Source organism: Populus euphratica, unplaced genomic scaffold (genome assembly GCF_000495115.2).
Source record: "Populus euphratica unplaced genomic scaffold, PopEup_1.0 scaffold22.1, whole genome shotgun sequence".
Taxonomy (NCBI): domain Eukaryota; kingdom Viridiplantae; phylum Streptophyta; class Magnoliopsida; order Malpighiales; family Salicaceae; genus Populus; species Populus euphratica.
The window spans coordinates 1,747,688-1,769,965 of record NW_011499863.1 but is presented as its reverse complement, the minus strand read 5'-3'; the positions used below and the strand labels follow the sequence as shown (position 1 = coordinate 1,769,965).

The 22,278-nt window shown below is 36.5% G+C and overlaps 4 protein-coding genes across 12 annotated transcripts in view; 2 read left to right on the top strand and 2 right to left on the bottom strand.

Annotated features, from left to right (window-relative positions):
- LOC105125505 (pyruvate kinase, cytosolic isozyme-like) overlaps positions 1-2,877 on the bottom strand; it is a 6,172-nt gene extending 3,295 nt beyond the window's left edge. The window contains exons 1-7 of the mRNA XM_011025979.1: positions 2,669-2,877; positions 2,170-2,266; positions 1,780-1,877; positions 1,137-1,292; positions 769-846; positions 403-534; positions 19-99 (exon numbers count right to left, since the gene is read on the bottom strand). Coding sequence (XP_011024281.1) covers positions 19-99; positions 403-534; positions 769-846; positions 1,137-1,292; positions 1,780-1,877; positions 2,170-2,266; positions 2,669-2,734 — 708 coding nt within the window. The 5' untranslated portion in view covers positions 2,735-2,877. The remainder of the gene's footprint in view (positions 1-18; positions 100-402; positions 535-768; positions 847-1,136; positions 1,293-1,779; positions 1,878-2,169; positions 2,267-2,668) is intronic.
- A 643-nt stretch (positions 2,878-3,520) lies between these two features.
- LOC105125506 (uncharacterized) lies at positions 3,521-7,001 on the top strand. 3 transcript variants are annotated; one of them, XR_842253.1, is made up of 3 exons: positions 4,500-4,888; positions 6,428-6,829; positions 6,877-6,934. XR_842253.1 is itself a non-coding variant. In XM_011025981.1 (2 exons), exons 1-2 carry the CDS (start codon positions 3,695-3,697, stop codon positions 6,563-6,565), a joined length of 420 nt encoding a protein of 139 aa, XP_011024283.1. In that variant the 5' UTR covers positions 3,521-3,694; the 3' UTR covers positions 6,566-7,001. The 3 variants fall into 3 exon arrangements, 2 of the variants coding, with proteins under 2 accessions (XP_011024283.1, XP_011024282.1); XM_011025981.1 differs by lacking the exon at positions 4,500-4,888 and adding an exon at positions 3,521-3,976 and having other exon boundaries at positions 6,428-7,001; XM_011025980.1 differs by having other exon boundaries at positions 6,428-6,906.
- A 702-nt stretch (positions 7,002-7,703) lies between these two features.
- Positions 7,704-10,383, top strand: LOC105125508 (uncharacterized). Of its 3 annotated transcripts, none has more exons than XR_842254.1 (8): positions 7,704-8,427; positions 8,649-8,781; positions 8,871-8,924; positions 9,010-9,101; positions 9,298-9,527; positions 9,621-9,779; positions 9,868-10,266; positions 10,297-10,354. XR_842254.1 is itself a non-coding variant. In XM_011025983.1 (8 exons), exons 1-7 carry the CDS (start codon positions 7,793-7,795, stop codon positions 9,963-9,965), a joined length of 1,401 nt encoding a protein of 466 aa, XP_011024285.1. In that variant the 5' UTR covers positions 7,704-7,792; the 3' UTR covers positions 9,966-9,969; positions 10,018-10,383. The 3 variants fall into 3 exon arrangements, 2 of the variants coding, with proteins under 2 accessions (XP_011024285.1, XP_011024284.1); XM_011025983.1 differs by having other exon boundaries at positions 9,868-9,969; positions 10,018-10,383; XM_011025982.1 differs by having other exon boundaries at positions 9,868-10,383.
- A 75-nt stretch (positions 10,384-10,458) lies between these two features.
- MTM2 (Myotubularin-like phosphatases II superfamily) lies at positions 10,459-21,726 on the bottom strand. 5 transcript variants are annotated; one of them, XM_011025984.1, is made up of 21 exons: positions 21,495-21,726; positions 21,338-21,403; positions 20,902-20,976; positions 20,620-20,694; positions 19,577-19,646; positions 18,985-19,034; positions 18,450-18,739; positions 18,214-18,287; positions 18,072-18,135; positions 17,342-17,404; positions 16,196-16,295; positions 15,965-16,078; positions 14,966-15,135; positions 14,213-14,297; positions 13,775-13,996; positions 13,135-13,194; positions 12,930-12,994; positions 11,618-11,897; positions 10,921-11,433; positions 10,782-10,837; positions 10,459-10,745 (listed from the first exon to the last, which is right to left on the bottom strand). In XM_011025984.1, exons 1-21 carry the CDS (start codon positions 21,600-21,602, stop codon positions 10,628-10,630), a joined length of 2,718 nt encoding a protein of 905 aa, XP_011024286.1. In that variant the 5' UTR covers positions 21,603-21,726; the 3' UTR covers positions 10,459-10,627. The 5 variants fall into 5 exon arrangements, with proteins under 5 accessions (XP_011024286.1, XP_011024288.1, XP_011024289.1 ...); XM_011025986.1 differs by having other exon boundaries at positions 10,459-10,744; positions 10,781-10,837; positions 20,620-20,691; XM_011025987.1 differs by having other exon boundaries at positions 10,459-10,744; positions 10,781-10,837; positions 20,620-20,691; positions 21,338-21,397.
- Positions 21,727-22,278: the final 552 nt, after the last annotated feature.

The following is a 22,278-nucleotide window of genomic DNA, read 5'->3' as shown; positions in this document are numbered from 1 at the left end:
CAGCAGGAAAATCCTTACATGACGAACATCTTCAGCATGCCTGGTGTATGAAAGTGAGAGGATGTCTATGTTGTTTCGAACACCCCATGTGCTTATAACCTGATATTGATCATGAAAATTTCATCAAAGCACTTAATGATATCACAATAGCAGTAAGGACCAAATTTTCAAGGGAGCATGTCACCAATCTTTTCATATAGTTGGCACCAAAATTAATCTTTAATAAAAACGATAATATGATTCTGAAGCGTTAGTTCCCTAGGGTAACATATGAGGTAAGAAGAATGAGGCTGTATTCCAGTATAAATGATGGAAGCCAGGACTGATCAGTTTTAAAACAAGAAATTATTTCATCATACTCAATTAAAACAACAAATTATTTCATCAAGCAGAAAGAATTACCTCCTTATCTTTGTCAGTGAGAGTAGGCAGATCAATATGGATTTGAGAGACATGCAAAGTATATAGTGGCCCACTCAAGGTAGTAGAATTCTTTACCAAGCAAACCACATCTTCGCCATTTACTTCAGCGACCTGCATCATCATGAAATTGAATTAAGAAAATGTTCTTTTTTGGAAGTTGAATCACGCCATTATCTTTCAAGTACAAGTCTGCTGGCTTGTTTGTTCAAAGAATAGTTTTAATTGAAACGGGCTGAGCAAAGTAATTGCTTTCTCATCCTACATAAGTGATATGATTATGATCCGTGAAAGGCATGCTTGGCGTGAAAAGCAGGTGAAATGACATGCCTCAATGAAGTTACTTACCTCTAGCCACACAGAAGTAGTTTCACTTCCTGTAAAGAGGTATTGACCAATAAAAATTGTGTCTCCCGTCTTCACTGCCTGCAAAGACCATACCAAACTCCAGCTACAGAAATTGTACAAAGGCATTGACAAATGACATGAACCCATGTCATAAAAGGAAAAAAAAATAACGACTTACAAAAATTTCAAAAGAATCAATGGATGACTTAAGAAACGTAGAGTTAACAATAATACTTGACACGCACGCAGGCATGCACAAGGCACATATAGCTATGTTTTAAAGAAACTACACAAACATTTCCAAACACAGATGCAAATGCCAAATGAAACCGGAATTAGTCTATACAGCATGTAAAACAGTTACTCACCGACGACAACCCAGTAAAATTTATGGGTAGCAGACTTGAAGTGGCTTCTTTGTCCTGATCTGGTGTTAGGACAACAAAGCTATCTTCCTGAAGGGAAATTGGGCGCTCAGTTTTATTGATCACCTGTAACTCTGGACCCACAGTATCAAGCATTACCTGAGATTAAAACCAAAAGAATTAGACAGTAAAGAAAGTCATAAGATTTGGCTATTAAATAAAGTGAAAACCCAGCAAGAGGAGAATAAAAATCTCATCATCTCAAGAGCATTGGTGAAAGACTTGAAGGACGTTAAAGATGGAGCTATCAAATTTGAGATCACTTCAGTAAGAGAGCTGTATTCGTGTCAAGTGCCAAAACCACTTGAATACATTTCAAAATGTATCATGTACTTCTTCAACACATCCAAATTTCAAACTTTTGGAGACGCATTAGATGGTTCTCCATACTTTTTTTGGATATAAACGACACAGAAATTGACCTTTTTTTTAAACACACAAAAATTAAGTAAAGATGAAGAACACATATCAAGTTATCATCCAGCCACGGTAAGATGCGAATTTCCATCCATGCCTTTGCATCAACTTTAGATAGCTAAATGAGGTATAATATAGCTTAAACTGAATCTAATAAAGATAAGTTTACCCCGCAGAGTTTCTTGGTACTCTTGACGGCTGCTTTCAGATTATCCAATGTCTCTTGATGGTATTCAGTATCACCCCATGAAAAATCAAACTGTGCCACTAAAATAAACGGAAAAGCATTTTAGATCAACCCCCAAGAGTAGGCATATTATAATTATAGCCTGCTTGGTCTCAAAGAAAATCAAAGACTAAAGATTGGCAAAATGTTTTTGTACTTTCAATATTTGACTCTTAGTGTGAAGTGAAACCTGCATTTCCCCTAAGCCAGATATAAATTTTGGAACTAATGAATTCAATTTTCTATAACCAAAAAAAAAAAAAGGATCCAAAGAGCGGGGGGGGGGGAGCTTTCAATATTAAGATGTTTAAAAAGATCAGATGGGGGCAATACCAGACATTCCTGCCTTCAGACAATTAGTTATTATCTCCACAGTTCGAGATTGTGGACCAAGTGTGCCAACAATCTTTGTCCTTGCAGGAAAGAAACTCTGCAAAATCCAAAATCAGAAGAATATAAGAAATCATAGCTCATATTCTCTCTAAAAGCTAAGCCCTGCTACTTTTTTTAATCTTTTCCCTTTTGATCTCCACAGTAAAGAAGAATACAACGAATCCAGACACGTCTCAGTTCCTAACATTTTCTCAGCAATGAAACAAATCAATGAAGATTAAGAAACCCCAAACACTATTTGTCTTCTATACTTTTTCTTGAATTTTCTTGGTAACCAATCAAGAAATCAAAGTAGTATTTTTGGCGGGTTAAATAAACCAAGAGAAACATGAAATAACATTAACAAAACAAGCAAAGAGAGCTTTCTTGAGCTATTAGAAAGAAAATAGCGAGAGCTCGAAAATCAAGGCAAAAGCAAGTAAGCTTGAGTACAACTTACTGGTTTTGATGGCTCAAGAACTGAAGCCAACCTCATGTTCTCTTCAAGATTCAAGTGCGGATTCATTTTCTGAGAAAATACGAAGAATCTCAAGAAGAAGAAGAGAGAGCAGGGTTCTCTAGAGAGAGAGGGGGAGCAGTGGATTGACGGTAGTGAAAAGAACAGTGAGATTGCGTGATTTTTGTGGTACTTTCCCTTGCTGGTTTGCTTTGTTTATTTATAGTTTTCTTTCGCGTCATCGAAAATGGTATGGAACGACCGTTGTTTTTTTAAGCTGGCACGTTGTATTTCCATAAAGCATGTGACATGTTACTATGGATTATGCGTACTTCGTTGACCAAGTAATTCGTTTTTCTTTTTTGCCAAGAAAAGTAAATATTTATCTAACACTTTAAATATAATACAATATATTAAACTTAATACTCTTATTCAGATTTTAAATTAAATTTATTTCAACGTAGTTTTTTTAGTTGACAAGTTAAAAAAACAGTTTAGATTAACCATAATTAATTTAAATAAACCTGTAATTTTAATTAATTATCTTATTTTATTATATAATAAAAAAAATAAAAAAGACCCTTCTTTTTATTAACTTAATAAAAATACGATGAAATTAAAACAAAAGTTAAAAGATAAAAAAGCGCGGGTCCAAGTGGCACCTCATGCCTGGGCCATTTACCATGAGAAAACACAATTTTTTAAAAAATTCAGGAATTAATTTCTTTTACCATCTTCTCTCTCTCTCGCTCATGGAAAAGATTTTAATCCTACTAGTAAAAATCATAAATAAAACATGAAAAAATAATAATTAAAAGTGGAGCCGACAAGAGAGATGAAAATGAAATGCAAAGATCGTACTAGATACAAAGGAATGCTCAACACTCTCCAGAGACGCGGGCCTAGTATCTTCAAGAAACCAAGCCAAAACCTCCCGCTTTGATTACTGAAGTCCTGAACTTGTTTTCTCTACGCAAACAGTGCCAGAGAAACAAAGAAATTGCACCCAATCATTCTGTGTTAACAACCATGGCTGAGAACAACAAGGCTAGGGGCAAGAAAGATGGCCAAGAAAAAGTGCCCAGGAGCTTGTTTCTGGTGTTTCGAGGATTTGAATTCAAGTTTCCTCCAATATTTAACCTATCACCCAAAGCTGATGTTGATGCTATTAAGTTGGAAGAGAAAGAAAAGATTACGGGTAATAAGCCAGCTGATGTTGTGAAGTTCAGTGATCCTAAACCATTAGCCCCTCCTCCATTGAAGGTTGAAGTTGAAGAGCCTGGAATGAAGCATCCCTTAATCCTTTTACCAGTGAGTACTTCCCTTATTGTTACAAGTAGAACTCTGCTAATAATAATAATAATTTATTATTGTTATTATTATTATTATTCAAGGATGAGCCGTGGTTAGTTGTCAAGAGTACAAAATTGCAAAGTGAATTTAATCTTTAGAGGTTATGTATATACTTTGCTTTGACAAAACTATTCTCTTTGTTAGATTTCGTTTCATTCTAGAGGTTATGTATAAACACTCATCCTCCCTCTTAAATCAACACAAGGTACAATTTACTGAATTTAAAATGCATAAATAAAATTATCGGGTGAAAAACGTTGTAATTAAAAAATATATCATTTAAGTTTTTTTATTAAAAAAATATTATTAGAAACAACATTTTTTGACTTGACCGAAGATGCTGGCATTATATTTCACAAAATATAAGAATTGTGGAAGAAAAGGAAACGAAAAGAAAAGAAAATGCACATCTAATGCATAAGTTAACGTAATTATCATATTTTTTGTACCATTTATTAAAATATTACCTCTTTCCCATCACTCGTCACGTGCTCTACTCTGCTATCTCCGCTCAACTACAAAACCCCAAAAACCCTGAAAAATCCACGCTCCATATCCTCTCAAAAAAGAATGGCGGAAACTGAAAACAGCAAAATCGTGACCCAAAAAGACAGCTCTCAAAAACCCAGAAATCTGTTTTCAATTTTTCCAAAGTTTGAGCTCAAAGTTCCTTTCTTTAACAAGTCAGTCCCTCTGGCTAAAGAGGAACCGAAAATAGCAGTAGTTACTGAAGGAGGAGAAAACGAGAGTGGAATTCAGAAACCCAATATTGTCAGCTTCCCAAATACTCGTTCTTTAGTTCCTTCATCGATTGAGGCTGAGGTTGAAGAGAGCAGTGGAAGGACTCATAATCCTGTGATCATTTGGCAGGTCTGTGGATGTTTCTGTGTTTTGTCTCGGCGTGTAGGGCTTTTGTTTTGTTGTAATTTTTTTTTTGTGAAAATTAGTGATCTTTTTATTTCCAATGATAATGACATGCATGTAGTTTTATGGGAAATCATATGCTAAGATGAGTAAGGAATTCTGATTATTATTATTTTTGCAGTGTATGGGCATAGATTGTTAGAAATGTAGGAAACAAGAGTGGTGTGTATGGGCATAGATTGTTAGAAATGTAGGAAACAAGAGTGGTGTGTATGGGCATAGATTGTTAGAAATGTAGGAAACAAGAGTGGTCAAGTAACACAGAAGATGAGGGAGTTTGTAAAGTTTATTTTCAAGATATTTTGTTTCTGCAGCATTGTCTTCTTGCTAGATGCTAAGCATTTACCATTCAAAAGTGGAAACTATTTGACAGCGAGCTCTTATGCTGGGTAATGTAAATGTTGGCATTTGAAAGGTGTTTGCTTTGATAAATAGTGAAGGATTAAAGTGTTTATGGATCGACTGAGATTTGGGTAATGAAACCTTGGATTTATATGACAAAATCTGAATGAATTTATGGTTATTGTTAGGAGAGAATATGGTAGCTTAATTGAACCAGGTAGTGAAGTTAACGTGATTGTGAAATTAGGTTAGAGAATGTATGAAAGGAAGGGAATTTCTGAATGCAGGCTATGGTATTCTCATCTAACCCGTGAGCTTCTGTAGATAGGAAAAAAAGTGTAGTGTACATCGCTCTTCCACTCAGGCTATGGAAATTATGAGTACTTGAAGCTTATATAGTCATTTATGCGAAGCCAGTGGTCCTCAATTAGTTTAGCTTTTGACTGACTTGTTCTTTGGGCATGTTGTTAGTGACTTAATGAATTTCCTTTCGAAGTTTTCACTTCTGTACTATAGTTTGTTGAGTTTCTTATGTCCACCATCTTCAACCTTCTCTAGCTACTATTAATCAATGATGTTGATTTTCTGTCATTGATTCTTGTGGCAAATCATTTTCTTCTTCTTTTTCTTTTTCCTTTTTTTTGCACAGACACCTTTGTATGCTGCTGTGTATGCTTGCATGCATATATACTTATGATGCTGTTGAACTTCCTGTCACCACTCCCTCTCCATCCTCCTTAAAATCTGTCTTGCTTTGAAAACTCCAGTTCCCTTTACATCCGTACAAGATCCCACCTAATTGTGCCGTGTAAATAATCTTTAAGACACTTGTGATTTAATTTTGTGAAGTGGGGCTATAATCCTCATAATCTTCATTAATATCCTTCTGTTGGAATTTAACTTAAAAGTCACAAGCAACTAATAGAATTACCCGTTGCTTGTCTTTTCAAGAGGAATAGAATGCTAAAGTCTTAGTTTTGTTTTGTCCGTATCCCTTGTAATGGGAGCAGCCAGTGTTGGTCATGGCTCCTTTGCCAGGAGACCAGTTCTCTTCACCTTTCACTCTACTGTGAACCAAGACAGCAGATGCTGTAATTTTATTTTTATTTTTTCAATTAATTGAATGAGCTAATCTGCTTTCAGGTGTATGCACTTGGAGGGTTCATTGTTTTGAAGTGGATATGGGCAAGGTGGCAGGAAAGAAACGAGAGAGCCAAGAAGGCATCATCTGATGACGATCAGTCAAATGACGGTTATCAATCTCCAGCAGACGAAGAATGATTCCGAAGAAGCGTGGAAATAGAACGTGCAATTTTTCCTTTCTTTTCTCAAATCCTGGCCCTTCTCCTATCCACTACCTTTAATGTGCAGTTGAGCATCGACCGGCTGTGTAATTTGCTTATCTGATTTCCATGCACTTAATGACTGGAAGCTAGGTGTCCTGTCACTTTACTTATTGTGCTTTCTTCACATACCCTAACAAGGGAAACACTATCCTATCTCCTCCAACTGGTATTTCAAGTTTATGTTGAGAGGGCGTTGGGGGAACTGTTTATGTTGGTTTCTTGGTGAGAAGTAAAGCACTCACCAAGCCACTATAATATATAACCTTTCATTCTGTAGTGTTCAAAACCCTCTTCTATGAGGTAATTTTGCGGTTTTGAATGCCTAATATGCCAAAAAAAAAAAACGAAATTGGTTGAAATTATTAATCTTATTTATTTTCTTAATTCAATTGTGAATGATTTGTGGTTAGATTTAAGACTTGTTCTCGTCGCAGTCATCTCAAGCTTATATAAATGAATTTCGAATCGAAGATCTAATATTGCCATGCCTCCCAAGAACCCGTCGGTTGCAAAGTGTCGATGGCAATGCTATGTTCCTGGATAGGAATTTGATGCCAATTCCATGTAAATACATTGGCCACGTGTTTTAAATCTAAACAATTAAATTTAAGTTAAACTGACGTGATTTAATGAATGGTAAGAAATAATAACTTGATTTATTATTATTTATCTAACTTGATATTAATAAATAAGATTAAAAAATAAAAATCACATCAAACGTGGGTTAGGTTATTGGATTTTCGGATCAATCAATGGTTTTTTAATCATAAAACTAAAAATAAAAGAAACCATAATACCAAGCAATCTTTTCAAGGAGACCAGTCAATTACATTAATAACCATGCTTATGTAAGGATCTTCTAATGTTTAAAACAGAAAAATAAAAACAACATTTTAACTGCTGTAACGTTCTTTCTTTTTTCGTTTTTGATTTTTGAAGTTTTAACACCCTAATAATCAAATTTTACCTCTTTACTAACCGACCGCGTTACTCCCCTCTCTTGTTTTAAACGGATCCGTTACACCAACTGTGATTCAAATCCCTATTATAAAACCTAACCGCCTAACCCTCTCACTCCGTCACCCATCCCCCTAACGTCGTCTCCGCTAACATCTTCTCCCCCACCCCCAAATCGAAATCTTAACCCTAACCCTATTTTCCGATGTCCACCGACGATTTCCCCCTTCTCGACGCGCCGCATCCTCACCCTACAACGCGCCACCCAGATGCCGCCTCCGTCACGACAACCGGAGATTACTACTACTCCGATCACGACAAATCGTCCGCCACACCCTCCTCGAAACGCAACCACCAAAACCACTACTACAACAACAACAATAAGAGATCGAAATCAAACAGCAACACAGAGTTAGAATCCAGCGATTACCGAGATTACAGGAAGGATAGAGAGGAATGGAGCGATACGGCGATATCGTGTTTGCTGGAGGCGTACACGGAGAAATTTAATCAGTTGAATAGAGGGAATTTGAGAGGGAGAGATTGGGAGGAAGTAGCGGAAGCTGTGAGTGAGAGAGGAGGGAGTAATAATAAGAAGAGTGTGGAGCAGTGTAAGAATAAGATTGATAATTTGAAGAAGAGGTATAAAGTGGAGTTACAGAGGATTAGTGGGAGTGGGAGTAGTTGGCATTGGTTTAAGCATATCGAGGTGATCATGGGGAATGCGTGCAATGGGAAGAGTGGTGGTGGTGGTGCTACTGCTGCTGGGGGAGATAGTGAGGGTGGTGGTGGTGGAGGGAGTTGTGGGGATGCTAATGCGGTGGTTAAGCAAGTTAAAAGGTAGTGTTTTTGGATGAGTGAGGGTTTGGATCTTTATTGATGTTTTTGGTTGGTTTTTTGTTTTGATTTTCTGTGATTATGCTAATTTGATGCAAATTTGAAATTGATTATTGGATTTTGGTTAAATAGAAGAATTGTCAGGTGGTTGTGGAATGGTTTAAGATGGCTAATTTGATGACTTTGCTATGTGTAGCTGATTGCCTATCCCAATGTCTGTGCAGGTATACATCTGGCAGTGCTGCCTTTGCTAATAGTCTCAAAACTAAAGCGGTGACGAATTTAAAATGGCAGAGAGTAGTGTTTAAAATCAGCGGTTCTGCATTAGCTGGGAATTGCCAGAATATTGACCCCAAGGTGCAAGATTCAGTATTTGGATGATTCTTTTATCTTTGGAATGATGATGTATGAAAAATGCAAGCTAAACTGCTTTCTTCTGTTTCTAGGTAGCTATGCAGATTGCTCAGGAAGTAGCAACAGCTAGCCGTGTTGGACTGGAGGTATTTTCCCAAATCCTTATTCTTGCTAGTGTCCTGCAATGCAGACTCAAATTACAAGATGCTTACTCTTGTGTGCTTTTTATAGATAGCAATTGTTCTTGGAGGTCGTAATTTCTTTTGTGGAGAATCGTGGATTTCTGCTACTGGCTTAGAGAGGCCCACTGCATACCAGATTGGGTGATGCACCGTCCTCTTAGAATTTGCATTGAAGTATCTATTTCAGTCATCGAATCCTGAATATTGTCCTGTTAACTATGTTTGCGTTTCCCAGTAGCATGTATAATAGCTTAAAATCTCTTTGTACTGTCTTAATCCTAAACTTGCCTGTTGCTAGTTTGTGATGATATGCTAACTTGTGATGTAATGATGTCAGCATGATGGCAACAGTTATGAATTCAGTTTTGCTTCAATCAGCCTTGGAGAAGCACGGTGTTCAAGCTCGTGTGCAAAGTGCGTTTGCAATGCCAGAGTTAGCTGAACCCTATAGCAGGCAACGGGCCATCCGACATCTTGAGAAAGGAAGAGTTGTCATATTTGGTGGCGTTGGTGCTGGGAATCCTCTATTTACTACCGACACAGCAGCTGCTCTGAGAGCTTCTGAGAGTATTACCCTCTGCCTGCTTTTATTTTATTTTTCTGCCCTTGCTTTTGTTTGGGATGGAATCTTGATGCCTGTTTTTTTTTATCTTTTGTTAGTCAACGCAAATGCACTCCTTAAAGGTACCATTGTTAATGGCGTCTATGATAGCAGCAATACAATACTGGATCACATATCATTCAGAGACGTCATTTCGAGGGGGGCTACCTCAGTGGACATGATGACAATTACGTACTGTGAAGAGAATGGGATTCCTGGTTTGTAATGATTTTCTTATACTGATTTGCTCTTCCTCCCAAACCCACTTACGTTGCTAATGCCTATGTGCTTCTCTGTCGTGTGTAGTGGTGGTCTTTAATTTGCTCGAGCCTGGGAACATCTCAAGAGCATTATGTGGAGACCAAGTTGGCACTTTAATTGATCGAGCAGGAAGGATTACCTAAACGCATATGGATTCCTTTTTACGCCGACGCTTCGAAGACTAGTGCTAGTTATTTATGGCAGCAAACCGATGCATCATTACTACTTGGACCGTAATCTAATTATCAGCACCAGCCCGCTAGCATTGGAGACTGGCATTGGTAACTCCATTAGGCTTTCGAATCTAGAGCTGCTGCCTGCAATACACGAGGTAGGCAGGAGATTGGTGAATAAATTCTGAGAAATGTTGGATTCCCCAATGCTGCTTCATTGTGACAGGAATAATTTTCGCCCTGGTGTTGTATCCCGTGTAAAATGTTCTCTGTATCGTTGAAGTTACATATAGAGCAGGAGAGGTGGCATCGATGCAACCCATGATGTACATAGAGATTCTTCATTTTATAGTGAATATAAAAAAAGGGAAGAGATGCTTCAGCGAAATAGCCATGGAAGCGTGATAATCCATTTCGGTTCTCTTTCTATGCCCTAATGAAAGGAGGAAAAGGAAAATTGATAAAACATAAAATTGTGGGATCTTTATTACGAACAATGAAGAAGGTCCCATGTTATGAATATTGCTCTATACATTTATGGTGATAGAAAACAGAATGGAAATGTTAAAATTGTTTGAAATCTGTACAGCAAACTAGATGAAAAGCCGGCCCCTTTGATATACATCTGCCTTTCACTGCATCATCACATCAAGCTTTGCTTGTCTTTTCTTCTGTGAGGGAAAACAAGCTACGCTAAATGATAGTGTGGTCCTAACTCTATGTTCTCCGTATGAACAGTCCCGATTACAAAATCTGAGGGTTCTGCACTGACCCTACGCTTGAGTTGCTTGAGAGCTATAATAAATCTCAAACTTCTCTTTAAACTCTATTTCCCTTCTCCTCTCTATGAAAAAAACTCAACCAATTATTACGGAGAATTTAAGTCTAATTCAATGCATGGATAATAGAGTTATAAGGTACTCACTGTGTCAAAATAAGTTTCGTATATAGAGAGACTATCAATTGCATCGTAGTTTGCCTTCACCCCAATAAGCTGACTACATAATTGAGCACAACCAGCCTCTGGCCACCGGCAGCCTCCATCTCTTGAGCGTGAAGGGCATATAGCATCACACACTCGATTGAGTGGATTGTTGGAAACAACATCATCTGCCGCTGCTGAAATGGAAATCGATAAATCTGAATTGTATTGATGCTGGACAATACCATCAGATTCTCTTCTTGAGTGAGAAATAGATTCCCGTGTAATTCCCATAGGGTTGGTCTCGATATCAACAGTAGTATCACCACCAGCATCAAAATGAACTTTGCATCCCACTGACTGTATGGCTCGCTTTATGACTGCACTTTCCTTGCTCGCCCTCTTAGCCAATGCCATAGCAGAGCTACTGAGTCGCTTCTCATTCTGTAGTTCTGCAGATAATGATTCCATGGCATTTGTGGTTTCTTTAGCTTTCTTCTCTGCTCCTTCTTTTGCCTGGTCAGTTAAGTGACAGTCAGTGAAAAAGCAGACTAACGTGCAAACCAAATAGAAAGAAGAAAGAAGAAGAAAAGGAATAGAAAAGAATGTGAAAGAATATATTATACCTTGTATTGGTTCAAAGGATCGTGTTTTTATGAGAACATTGTATTGGTTCAGTAGCAAGAAAGTAGTTCATTACCTTCTGTAGTTCAGAGAATTTTAAAGACATATTCCGGCATTGAGCTTCAAGCTCCCCAGCTTGGGCTTCTGAAGGACAAGCCCACCGAAGATGGAACTGGGGCCATAGAGCCGGGGCTAAAGCTGCTGCTGGAGGTAACAATGGGCCATTATGTTTCAGAGGACTATAAAAAAGGTTATAGTGCACATGAGACCTTCCCTCTGAAGAACGCAAATCAGCCAAATAAGCCCACAAGCATCCACAAGATTCAGAGACACCAACTAGCTGCCTTTCCTTCTCACTGAAAATTTAGACTAATACTAAGAAAGAGAAATTTTAATGTTTCCACCATAATTGGACTTGACAGGACAGGTCCCATTATGTGCTAGAGTGATTAGAGTAAACAGGACATGGTGAGGGTTCTCTGTATGCAATATCCTAATGTTCAGCATTTATGCATAAAGTTGCCCCTTGGTCTGTCTTCAACAGGAACCAAGTCCAACCTAAGAGGTAGTCAATAAGTAAAATGAACGGGCTGACAAGAAAAGATCAAAAAGATGATAAATTTGGGGGTCATCACTTTTTACACTGAGGAACTGCCACTTTTATGAGAAGGAGAAGAATTGACAGGTTGAACTTCACTTAGGAAAGAAGAAACTGCATGCTCTAACGAACCGTTCTAAAACCAAATGCCACAAAAACGACAAATTCCTACACAGATGCACTACCATGCTTCAGACAAAGCTACATGATTGTCTCTTTATTTCTAGGAAGATGAAGGGACTTCTACCAGAAATCATCCAACGGATGACACTGCATTGCCACAAATATGCAACAAACAGATGTCATATATGCATCTGAAAAGATGCAACAATGTCATTAATCATTTTGGTAGAATAAATCAGTATGGTGCCTCTATGGGAATTATATTTGCTGTAACCCATTTCAGGACATTGATACCACTTTCATTTTTTAAATTTATCAAACTTCTCTATATCCAAAGAAGATGATCAAAAGTACAGATGATCTGTTAAACTTTAAGATTAAAGGAAATGAAGCAGCTCTTCTTTATTCTAGTTTCTGGTTCATGCAAAGATTTGTTGAATCCATGTTTGTCTTGAGATATTCTGAATTTTCAGCTTCCAATCCAGTATTGAGTTTGAAATTAAAACTTCTTGATTCTAAATTAATTATATTTCCTTCTAATCTATGTAGTTCGGACAGATCATGTAAAGGCATGCCAGAAGCCACAGGCCTTAATCTATTTAAGATATTAATCTATTTAAGATATCCCAATGCAGAAGTTGAAAGGTAATAAGAGAAAAGGAATCACCTATTGCAGAAGAAGTTACCAAAACGACATGAAAGCACACAGTCCAATAAGTCCACCAGGAAAGCCTAAGCCATCAAACAATACACCAGTCAGAAAAAAAGTGAGATGAGGAAACAAAACCAGTTTCTTCAACTCATTTGATCTCAACAGCTAACTTCTAATGCATGCAAGGATGAGCATCATAAGAGAAGAAAATCACACATACCGAGGAGAACTCAAAGGCAAACGGATGCATCCGCAATAATTGTGAAACACAATCAATCCACTGCAGAACACATTAACTATTTTTAGAACTTCGCAATGACCATCTTACACAACAGATTCTCAAGTTCACTTGGATTGAAATATAATATTGGACATTCAAACAAATAGGGTGTTGTCACTATTATCACTATTATTTAGGCTTTTTAAAGTGAACTTCCTTAACAATATCCCTACCATCCTCACCTTCAAACCAATCCTTCTAGTAGATTCTACAATTGCTTGAAGATCCTAAGCATTATACTCTTGCCTTCACATCTCTAGCTTACAATCCCAGTATAAGGTTAAAAAAAAATTGAACACATTTGGCACATAAATGCAGCGTTAAACCTAAGCATCCAAAATTTCTCTCTTCTTTATCACAAACACAGAGAGGAAGGGAAAAGGAGATCCTGAGCAATTATTTATCTTTTTCACAAGATCAAGACTAATCTTCAAAACAATCTCAATATGCATCAGGCTCAAAATCATATGGTAATCCCTGATCCCCTATGATTTTGGGTTGCCAAAAATAATCATTATAACCAGTTGGTACCTAATTCCTAATATCCAGTGCATTAGGGCATGCATAAAATAAAAGTAACCTGCAAAAATATAGGAGAATATTGGTTCTGCGCATGAGAAGAACTAGGAGCTTGAGGTGCAAGTGATCCTGATGACTGTCGCATGGGTGATGATGGAAAACTCCCAACTGAAGATTGCCTAGATAAATCAAGAGGCTTATCACTGCATCCAGATACAATTGGCATTCCCATTCGCTCTTCAAATGGATGACCAAATGCTAGCCAGTCTTTTTCAATGAGCGCCTGCATTGAATTAAGATATTCCAGAAAGTAAAATTTCACATCCAGGGAAAAAGAAAGCTATTTTATCTGGAGAGGCATAAAATCCGTTTCATATTATAGTAAAAGTAACATAAGACTAATAAGAGAGAAATGTGTACACTCATAAGCGCAACAGCTTAAGCATATACAAAGAACAATACACAACCAACAAAGGAGCCTTGCAGTGGAAGAAAATACCTGAAACCCAGTGAATGTACGATAGTAAGGGTCAAGCAACAAATTAGCAAGTGAAATCAGCTGACTAGTTCTATCCCATCCATCGCTAGACAAAAGAATGAAAGACAAGAAATCAGCTCATGCAGAAGCTCTAAAAGCAAGCACGAAATTGAAAACAGAAAAGGCAGCTTTTTTCTGATAGCAAATTTTGCTAATTAATGAAAATATGTATAATGAAAAATTATTCAACTGAAATGCTTGCTAGATGATTCAGCTAAGCAACTTTTCCGCTCTGTTTAAAAGCAGAACAAATGTGGGCCAGTAGTCTGGTAGCAGGCAGATGACTCCCCAAGTTCACAAATGAAACCATGATCTGCTGGGCAATGAGACCCAGGTTTTTCTGCTAATCAGTATATGAAGCTCAATCCATGTGATTACACAAAGAATAAAAGTAGATGCAAGATCTACTGGTAGAGCGCCTGATTCAGATTTGAAGTTGATGTATGGAATTAACAAGTAAGAAAGCTTGATTTAGATTTTATGTCCATGTATGGAATTAATAAGGCTTTTCTTTTAGATTATGCATAATGAATAGAAACTAAAATAGATTGACAGCATATGAAATAGAATTTACAAAACAAAAGGACAAAAAGAGGGTATGTAGCATGCAGAACATTAAAAATCTTCAGATTTCATCACTGTGGCAACAGAAAAGAAAAGATTCTGCCAGTTGTTACAAAGATTAATATAACATATAAAGTCAAGATATCTGACCTGCAATGTACAAGCACTGATGCTGATTCCAAAGCAACACGAGCAGCAATCCAAGCTGAACCAGCCAAGACACTTTGGACATGTATTAACCAACCACTGTCACCGAGGGTTGCCACAGAAGCAGACATACTGCTGAGATTGCCTCCACCCCAGGTCCAGCCACCATGTCTCTGTAAATGAAAAATGGCATGAACAAATATAGATATTAACACCTACTACAAACACTGCATTTCAGCTCAAGTTCAGTAAGAAAGCATAGGAAACATAACAAATGCAAAGCTTATGAACCCATATTGCGAAAATATCTTTACTTAGCCTTCAAAGTGTTTTAGAGCTATTAGCTAATCAACCAAAGATCAATGCCGTGCCGTGAACTAATTGAAAAATCCCAACTGAAAAGATGAGGAGCATATTTAAGTACCTTTTTGACTATAGATAAAACCATTGATGCACCAATGTCAAGATAAAGGTTTACATTGGCTCATGCGCATCATTAGACAAGCACACAAGGCATGAGGATGTCAGCGCATTGAATAAGAGTTGTATTGTGAACAGGATGGTATCTCCAATATATGTTGCCATATAGATCGCTGAATACAATCGAACCAATTGAGGATGCATTCACAATAGCACAGGAAATGAACATGAAAACTCTAGTCTTTAACCCAGAGCCTCAAACAACAGCCCATTCACGAGGGTTATTCCAATCATTTGTTAATGGTAAAATAGGGAACTGTACTGTGCAGTCATGCATTACATCTGATTATTTGTTTATATATCTGATGTTATTCAAGGACAGGTTACTCAATTATGTTTACATGTAACTCGAAAAATGGAGAGATGCATGTTCCACTTGCACAAAATAATACATCATCATTTTCTTAAAATGTATTTAAGAGGGAAAAAAAAAAAGAACTACTTATTACCACTGATGTTAATTTACTAGTTTTCCACAGGTAAAGGTGCCTGATTTTAAATTCTTGATGCTTACAAACTAACCAAGAGTGATAATGTTCCGTCTGATGAAGTGGAGCCATGAGTATCCAAGTAGTCCCTAAGCCGAGAAAGACTCTCACGCATAGCATGTATGTTGTCTATCCCAAAGAAAACCACCTGATACCAGATTAAAAATAAAATTAAAAAAAGAAAGAAAGAAAGGAATATGACATGAATGAAAATGAGATATCAAATCTGATGACTACTAGAGATACATATCTAAACAGCTCAAACCTCGGATTGAAAATAGTGAGATGGTGATTCTGAGCCACCTCCCATAGCCACATTTGCTAAAGCATTTTTTCTAGGTCTTGCGTCAGCAATATATAACTTCCTGAAAAGAAAACACAAGATTTGGCATTTTCTATAGGCCTTGCTTCAGCAACAGATAACTTCCTGAAATGAGGGGAAAGCAAAAGCAGGGAGAGGACAAATAGGAAAAAAAACATTATATATATATTTTACGAACATTCATTTACAAAAGCCACAGCGCAATAAAGAATAAGCCACTAAAAGAAATGCAAACATCAAATCTAAAGAAATAATGGGCTTATTTCTTAGCATAACTTGTATGTCACAATGTCAAGCAATGAACACAGGTGTATCATTGTGGATTAACAAAATTACAGTTCTCATTTTTATCAAAAGATAAATTAGAGTTACAGGACAATAAAGACCCCAGAGAAAAGTGCTCATTCATCCAGACATGCAGTATGGAAATTTTGCACCATTGACAACAAATAATGAATAAAAATAACAAAAAGTATGGCCACTCCATTTCAACAAAAGACCTGTAACCAAGTTTCAATGATTCAAGTCCAGTACATTGATTAGGATTTCCCATCTCAAGAAGGAAATGTATATCCCATCATACCCGACAGCAAGTAATGAGTGGTCAAAGTTTAAACACTAGGCTGGATAGTCACCTGCTTTAACCATCTAAGCCATGGGGCCCACCTCTCTCCACCAAATCTATCCTAGTGGGTACCTTAAAAGAAAACATTGCTTTTCTCCAGACATTTTCAGATAAGACACGAACTGGAACCTTGCAACTGTGTGGACAGTGCATTTCAAGAGGTACAGCAAAAGAGAAGCAATTTCATGATTCAGGTTTTGGAAAAGACGACTTTTTCTTTTTTAATGTTGAAGAAGTAATGAAATAGGATTTAGTTAATAGCTGAGAATGAGTTTTATTGCTTCAAAACTAGGTAGACCGATACATAATTACGTTTCAAACTAAGGTATCATACAAGGTATAAAGAATAATACGAGAAAGTCAAGTTAATGCATATAATAAGGAAACAGCACACACATGAAATATCAAAAAAACAATGAGACAACTCGACCAAAACAAAAGGGAAATGATTTGAATAACGCTACCTCCGCCCCTTTTTATCACCAAGTTGAGAGCAAAGAGCTGCGACAAGCTTTTCATCTGTGTTGCTGCAGACAAATACATTGATGTGAATCTGACATTCTGACATTATATCAAGCAACAGATGGCAAACAAAAAAATTTAGTTCACATTCCAAAACCTCAACAGATAAGATATCAATGGATCCTAGTAACGGAAAAAAATAACAGGTGTTACATAAAAGAATCAAAATGGACTGGAACCTTTTTGGAATTATTGGCGCCATGATTCAATAATCATGCCTGTAAAGGATTCTATGACAGTAATTGTAGCCATCATAGCAGCTGCCCTTCAAAAATAATTTTTGTAGCTTGGCAAAATATTGTTAAGCATCAAGTTTAGGGAGTTAAAACCTAAAATTTTGACCATGACCATCTAAAAGGATAATAAGACATCTTTCATGAAGCTTAATATATCTCTATTCATGTTAAATATTAGAAATTCCATCTGTACCGAAATTATTTGGAATTTCACTGAATAAAAACAAATTGCTAAAATTGTCATCAATTGTGCATGTAATGGCCGTCACTGTTTCTTTATACCAGTGAAGGCATGCGTGCAACACAGCAACCACAATCACAAATGTCACTTCAATTTCAGACCATAATCCTGGCATGTGTCTACAATGAGCATAATTTTTGTGGAGCAACGTGTTTGAGTTCATTGAAGGGAAATTAAGTAGGCAGATCACCCTACCTCCTCATATTCATCATTAGACCAACTAACGGTTGAGATGAACGTGCAAGGACTGCTCCAGTTCCTATAATGCCACATATGTAGAGGCATCAGAATGGAAATCAAGATACACAAAATAACTAAAATTTCACCTTTTTCATACCAGGATGACACCAAGAAACTACAGGCAAGCGACCCTTGGAACGAAAGCTGGATGCATGGACCACTTCTTCATCACTAGCAACAAGACAGTTATTAGTTTTAGAGTTCAGGGAAGAGTAAGCCCAAATAAATATTATTTTTGAGTCAAACTAGAAGGATTTCAACATGTTCTCATCCCCCCAGCCCCCACCCCACCCCTTCCACTTTAAAGTGCAGTAAGAATCTAAATGCTTTTACCTGATGGATTTTGGAACAATTAAGGCAAAAGGGTAGCTCGGGCACATTATGTAGTTGGAATTTACATTACTGATTCTCCACATCTCATTAGACAGTGTATATGACCCTTTGTCAATCATATCTATTGATGCACTACAAAAGCCTTTTCCGAGAAGACGGAAGCACTCATTCAACAAGCGCACTTTTGGGTTAGCATTAGTAAATTTGGACGGTCCACAGCTAAAAGCATAAAGATCCCAGGGACTTGATGGTTTTGTGCACCTTAATAACCCATCATATATAGCCTGTCTCTGCATAATTAAAAAAAATAACTTAAAACAAATATCTGTTCATGGCAGGTGTGATGACCCAGTTCACCATTTTGAACTCATTCAATCAACAAAAGCTATATCTTTCCTCGGTTAATTTATAATTTAAACCCTCAAAATCATAAACTTCATATTTTTTTTACAACATATATCTTACAAGTGAAAGAAATTTCAGTTTGTAAGTGATCGTAGTTAGCAAATAAAGAGCTGAAGAAAGAAGAGTTAACCTGCTTTGTTTTGGGCTGAAAACCAAAAACAATAATTCTCATATCTCTCCCTGCAAAATATAAGAACCAATAATTCCATGAGAATTCTAAAGAGAGTATCATCAAAGTAACAGTCAGAAACAATATACAAGACAAAGAAAGCAAAAGCAACCAATAGCAGATAGCAATACTCCGTGACATTGTTCCAGTAATTATGCAAAACTTCAAAAAAATCTACCTGTTCAGAAATAAAGTGATTGCAAACCTCGTGCCTTAATGCAATCCATATGCTCAAAGTTAATCTATCAAACTAGACAACATATATAAACTTCCTTTCTGGCAACTACCATCACCTTAACAGCTGAGTTACCCTTGCTCCAGAATCTGCCATCGTCTCCCGAGTATTATTAACATAAATTTAATTTATTGCTTGAATTTGAATCATCAAAGCCAAAGAAGAGGAATTTTATAACTCAACACGAATGTCAAATCTGTTCCAAAGTTCTATCTTTCAAACACAAACTACAAATCGATTGTAAATCCCACAAAAAGAGTAAGCTGGTGAAGAAGTTAAGAGATGGTAAAACAAACACATCAAAGGTGTTACGCATACCAATGACTTGGAGAAGACGCTGCGATGAAGTCTTCTCAGAGTGACGAGGGGCTGATTGATTTTTTACAACCTGCATACATTCCATAGGGCAGCAAATAAAAACATGCAAAAACTTCATTACCAATAAACATGTATTATGGGTGGGCAAGCCAAAACAATATCATGTCCATTAACCTAACCAAATGCTAATCAAAACAAAAGAATCATTAATAGAGAAGATTTTCTGGCACAGAGAAAGTTTAGCGCATGCTAAAACAGAACGGTGTAATGGATCCCTGTTGCTGACTCCAAGTAGTTTGGGATTCAGGCTTAAATTGAATTATAAAAGACAAGAGTTGAGACAGGTTGTCATTTCAGATAATTTGTGTAAAATCTATCAATCTATATGATTCCTGCACAAAATGAACCAAGGTAGCAGACAACCTATTATCCTAGCATTGTTTTGCCACCATTTTCTGTTTGCATGCCATTGCATACAACAAATAAAGAGTATCTTTCAGAGGCATCCTGTCAATGATCAGATCACCTTTGCATACAAAGTGAAGCATGTGACATGTATATATGAAAATTGATCTGACCAAAAGCATTGTTCTGGCGTTCCCATATGACTGTAGCATGACATATTGACATGTGATCGACATCAGCTGAATATATACAAACAAGAACTCAGAAATACGACTTAGAAATTAGTCAGCCTCCCATTCACCTGTTCTTGATCTCTCCTCCACGAGTCCACATGACAGCAGAGAATTTGAATAATTTCACCAAATAACATAGTTTGTATGACACATAAACAGTAACAAAATCTGTATCAACCCAGAATATTAGATAAAAGAATTGTTTTTTGTAGCAACAATTAAGATCCCACATACACCAACAAGAATGAACTATCGTCCAAGAAATTGCATGCATCAACAAGAATTTTCCATGCATAAATATATCTTACAGGCTACAGAAATAAACAACTTTCTTACCAACAGTTACCATAAATAAGTGGAAGGAGTAGGGAAAATGAATCCATAAGTTCAAGAAAAATAATTTACCATTTTGCTGAACTTCTCAATTGTTGCTAGCGGAATCGTTCCAAGTGCACTGATATTTTCTGTTCCCTCGCTCTTGTACAACAGAAGAACACATAAAGTGAGTATAATATTTGTGCATACACAACATCATTTTCAGTGAAGCAATAACAATTCCTTGGCTCTTCAAACATGCTTAAATAAACCAGGGCACGATATCAAACTATGAATACAACACAAATTGAATACAGTACCATTCCGTCATCTTACCATAGAATAAAGAAAAGGAGAAAACACTTCACTCACCAGGAAAATAAGACGAAAATTAGTCACTATCAAGGTACCTGCCTCATTAGTGTTAATAAGAACAACACCACGTCCCTGAAATCAAGATTCAATCCATTTAACAATAAGCAGAAAACGAATGAGCTAAACAGTTAGAGCCTGAGCAGAAAGATTCACGTAAATAACCCTAGCCACTTACATTGTTCTAGTTTTATCTTTGTATCCAGTAGTAGTAATTTAACCATCACAAAAATCAATTGCAATCAAATTAGGGTTAGCTCAATTGCTCTTCTATACGCGTAATGTACATTCTAATTCCTCAAGAAAATTGACTCTAAACAAGAATAGAAATCAAGACTTTAAAGAAATAAAAAAAGAAATCAAGGTTATAAAGAAATCACAAGAAAAGAAAATCAAGATTTTAATGAAATCGCAAAGAGTAAAGAAGGAAACTCACCTCGACTACAGCACGCTCTGCCTCAAGCAAGCATTTATAAACCGAGCGTGACGCTGGATGCTGCACCTCGAAAAGATAGAACATGGTGAGTAATTTAAAAAAGAAAACAATTTTTAAGTTATCTGTATTGAAATTTGAGAGCGAGAAAATTTTGGACCTCCAGTTTGAACCAGTCGAGAGCGTCGCCCCAGCTACCGGTGCTTTCCATCCGCTCGATCTCGGCGGAGGAGTCAGTTAGCGACGTTGATCGCCGTGACGCGGACATGCGGTGAGCCGTTATGAAAGCGAGAATGCGTGTTGTAGAGAGAGAGAGTTGTCGAAAGAGACGTGGAAGTTTGGCTTAGTTATTGTCAAAGAGAAATATATTAAATCTCTGTTTGTTATAGGTTTCTGGCTTTCATGGAAAAGAATAATAATACACACACACACACACACACACACATATATATATATATGTAAGAAACAGATACCATACATTTTTCTTTGGTTTATTTGAGAAATGATTAAAAAACATTTAGCTTCCGTTAGTTTTCACTACTTCTGTAGCTGTGGTATGCAAAATATAGTTAGTTGGTAATACATCAAACTAAATTTTATATTGTAGAATTTAATAAAAAATTAAGTTTAAAATATAGTTTTTATAAAGTAGTTTTTGCATATTTTTTAACTAAGTTTCATAAAATTTTATTTATTTTTATGTTTTAAAAGCATTTTTAAAAAAAATTAAAATTTTTTAGTTTTTTCTTTACTTTAAATTTTTTTTACAAAAAATATTTTGATGTATTTTCAAATAAAAAATACTTTTAAAAAACAATCATAACCAAATATTTTATACATGTTTTTTGCTATACATAAATCACAATCACAATTTTTACTAAACATGTATCTAAATTTAACTAATTATATTTTTAAAAAATTTATTTTTTAAAATCATAACCACA

What these genes read in the sequence shown, in the direction of transcription:
- LOC105125506 (XM_011025980.1), top strand. Translation starts at nt 4,589, where the DNA reads ATGGCGGAAACTGAAAACAGCAAAATCGTGACCCAAAAAGACAGCTCT. An exon ending in ATCCTGTGATCATTTGGCAG is followed by an intron (nt 4,889 to 6,427) that starts GTCTGTGGATGT and finishes ATCTGCTTTCAG; the next exon opens with GTGTATGCACTTGGAGGGTT.
- MTM2 (XM_011025984.1), bottom strand. Translation starts at nt 21,602, where the DNA reads ATGTCCGCGTCACGGCGATCAACGTCGCTAACTGACTCCTCCGCCGAG. An exon ending in TTCAGCCCAAAACAAAGCAG is followed by an intron (nt 18,740 to 18,984) that starts GTTAACTCTTCT and finishes TTAATTATGCAG; the next exon opens with AGACAGGCTATATATGATGG. An exon ending in ATTGTTCCAAAATCCATCAG is followed by an intron (nt 18,288 to 18,449) that starts GTAAAAGCATTT and finishes TCTTGTTGCTAG; the next exon opens with TGATGAAGAAGTGGTCCATG.
- LOC105125508 (XM_011025983.1), top strand. Translation starts at nt 7,793, where the DNA reads ATGTCCACCGACGATTTCCCCCTTCTCGACGCGCCGCATCCTCACCCT. An exon ending in GTGGTTAAGCAAGTTAAAAG is followed by an intron (nt 8,428 to 8,648) that starts GTAGTGTTTTTG and finishes ATGTCTGTGCAG; the next exon opens with GTATACATCTGGCAGTGCTG. An exon ending in GCCAGAATATTGACCCCAAG is followed by an intron (nt 8,782 to 8,870) that starts GTGCAAGATTCA and finishes TTCTGTTTCTAG; the next exon opens with GTAGCTATGCAGATTGCTCA.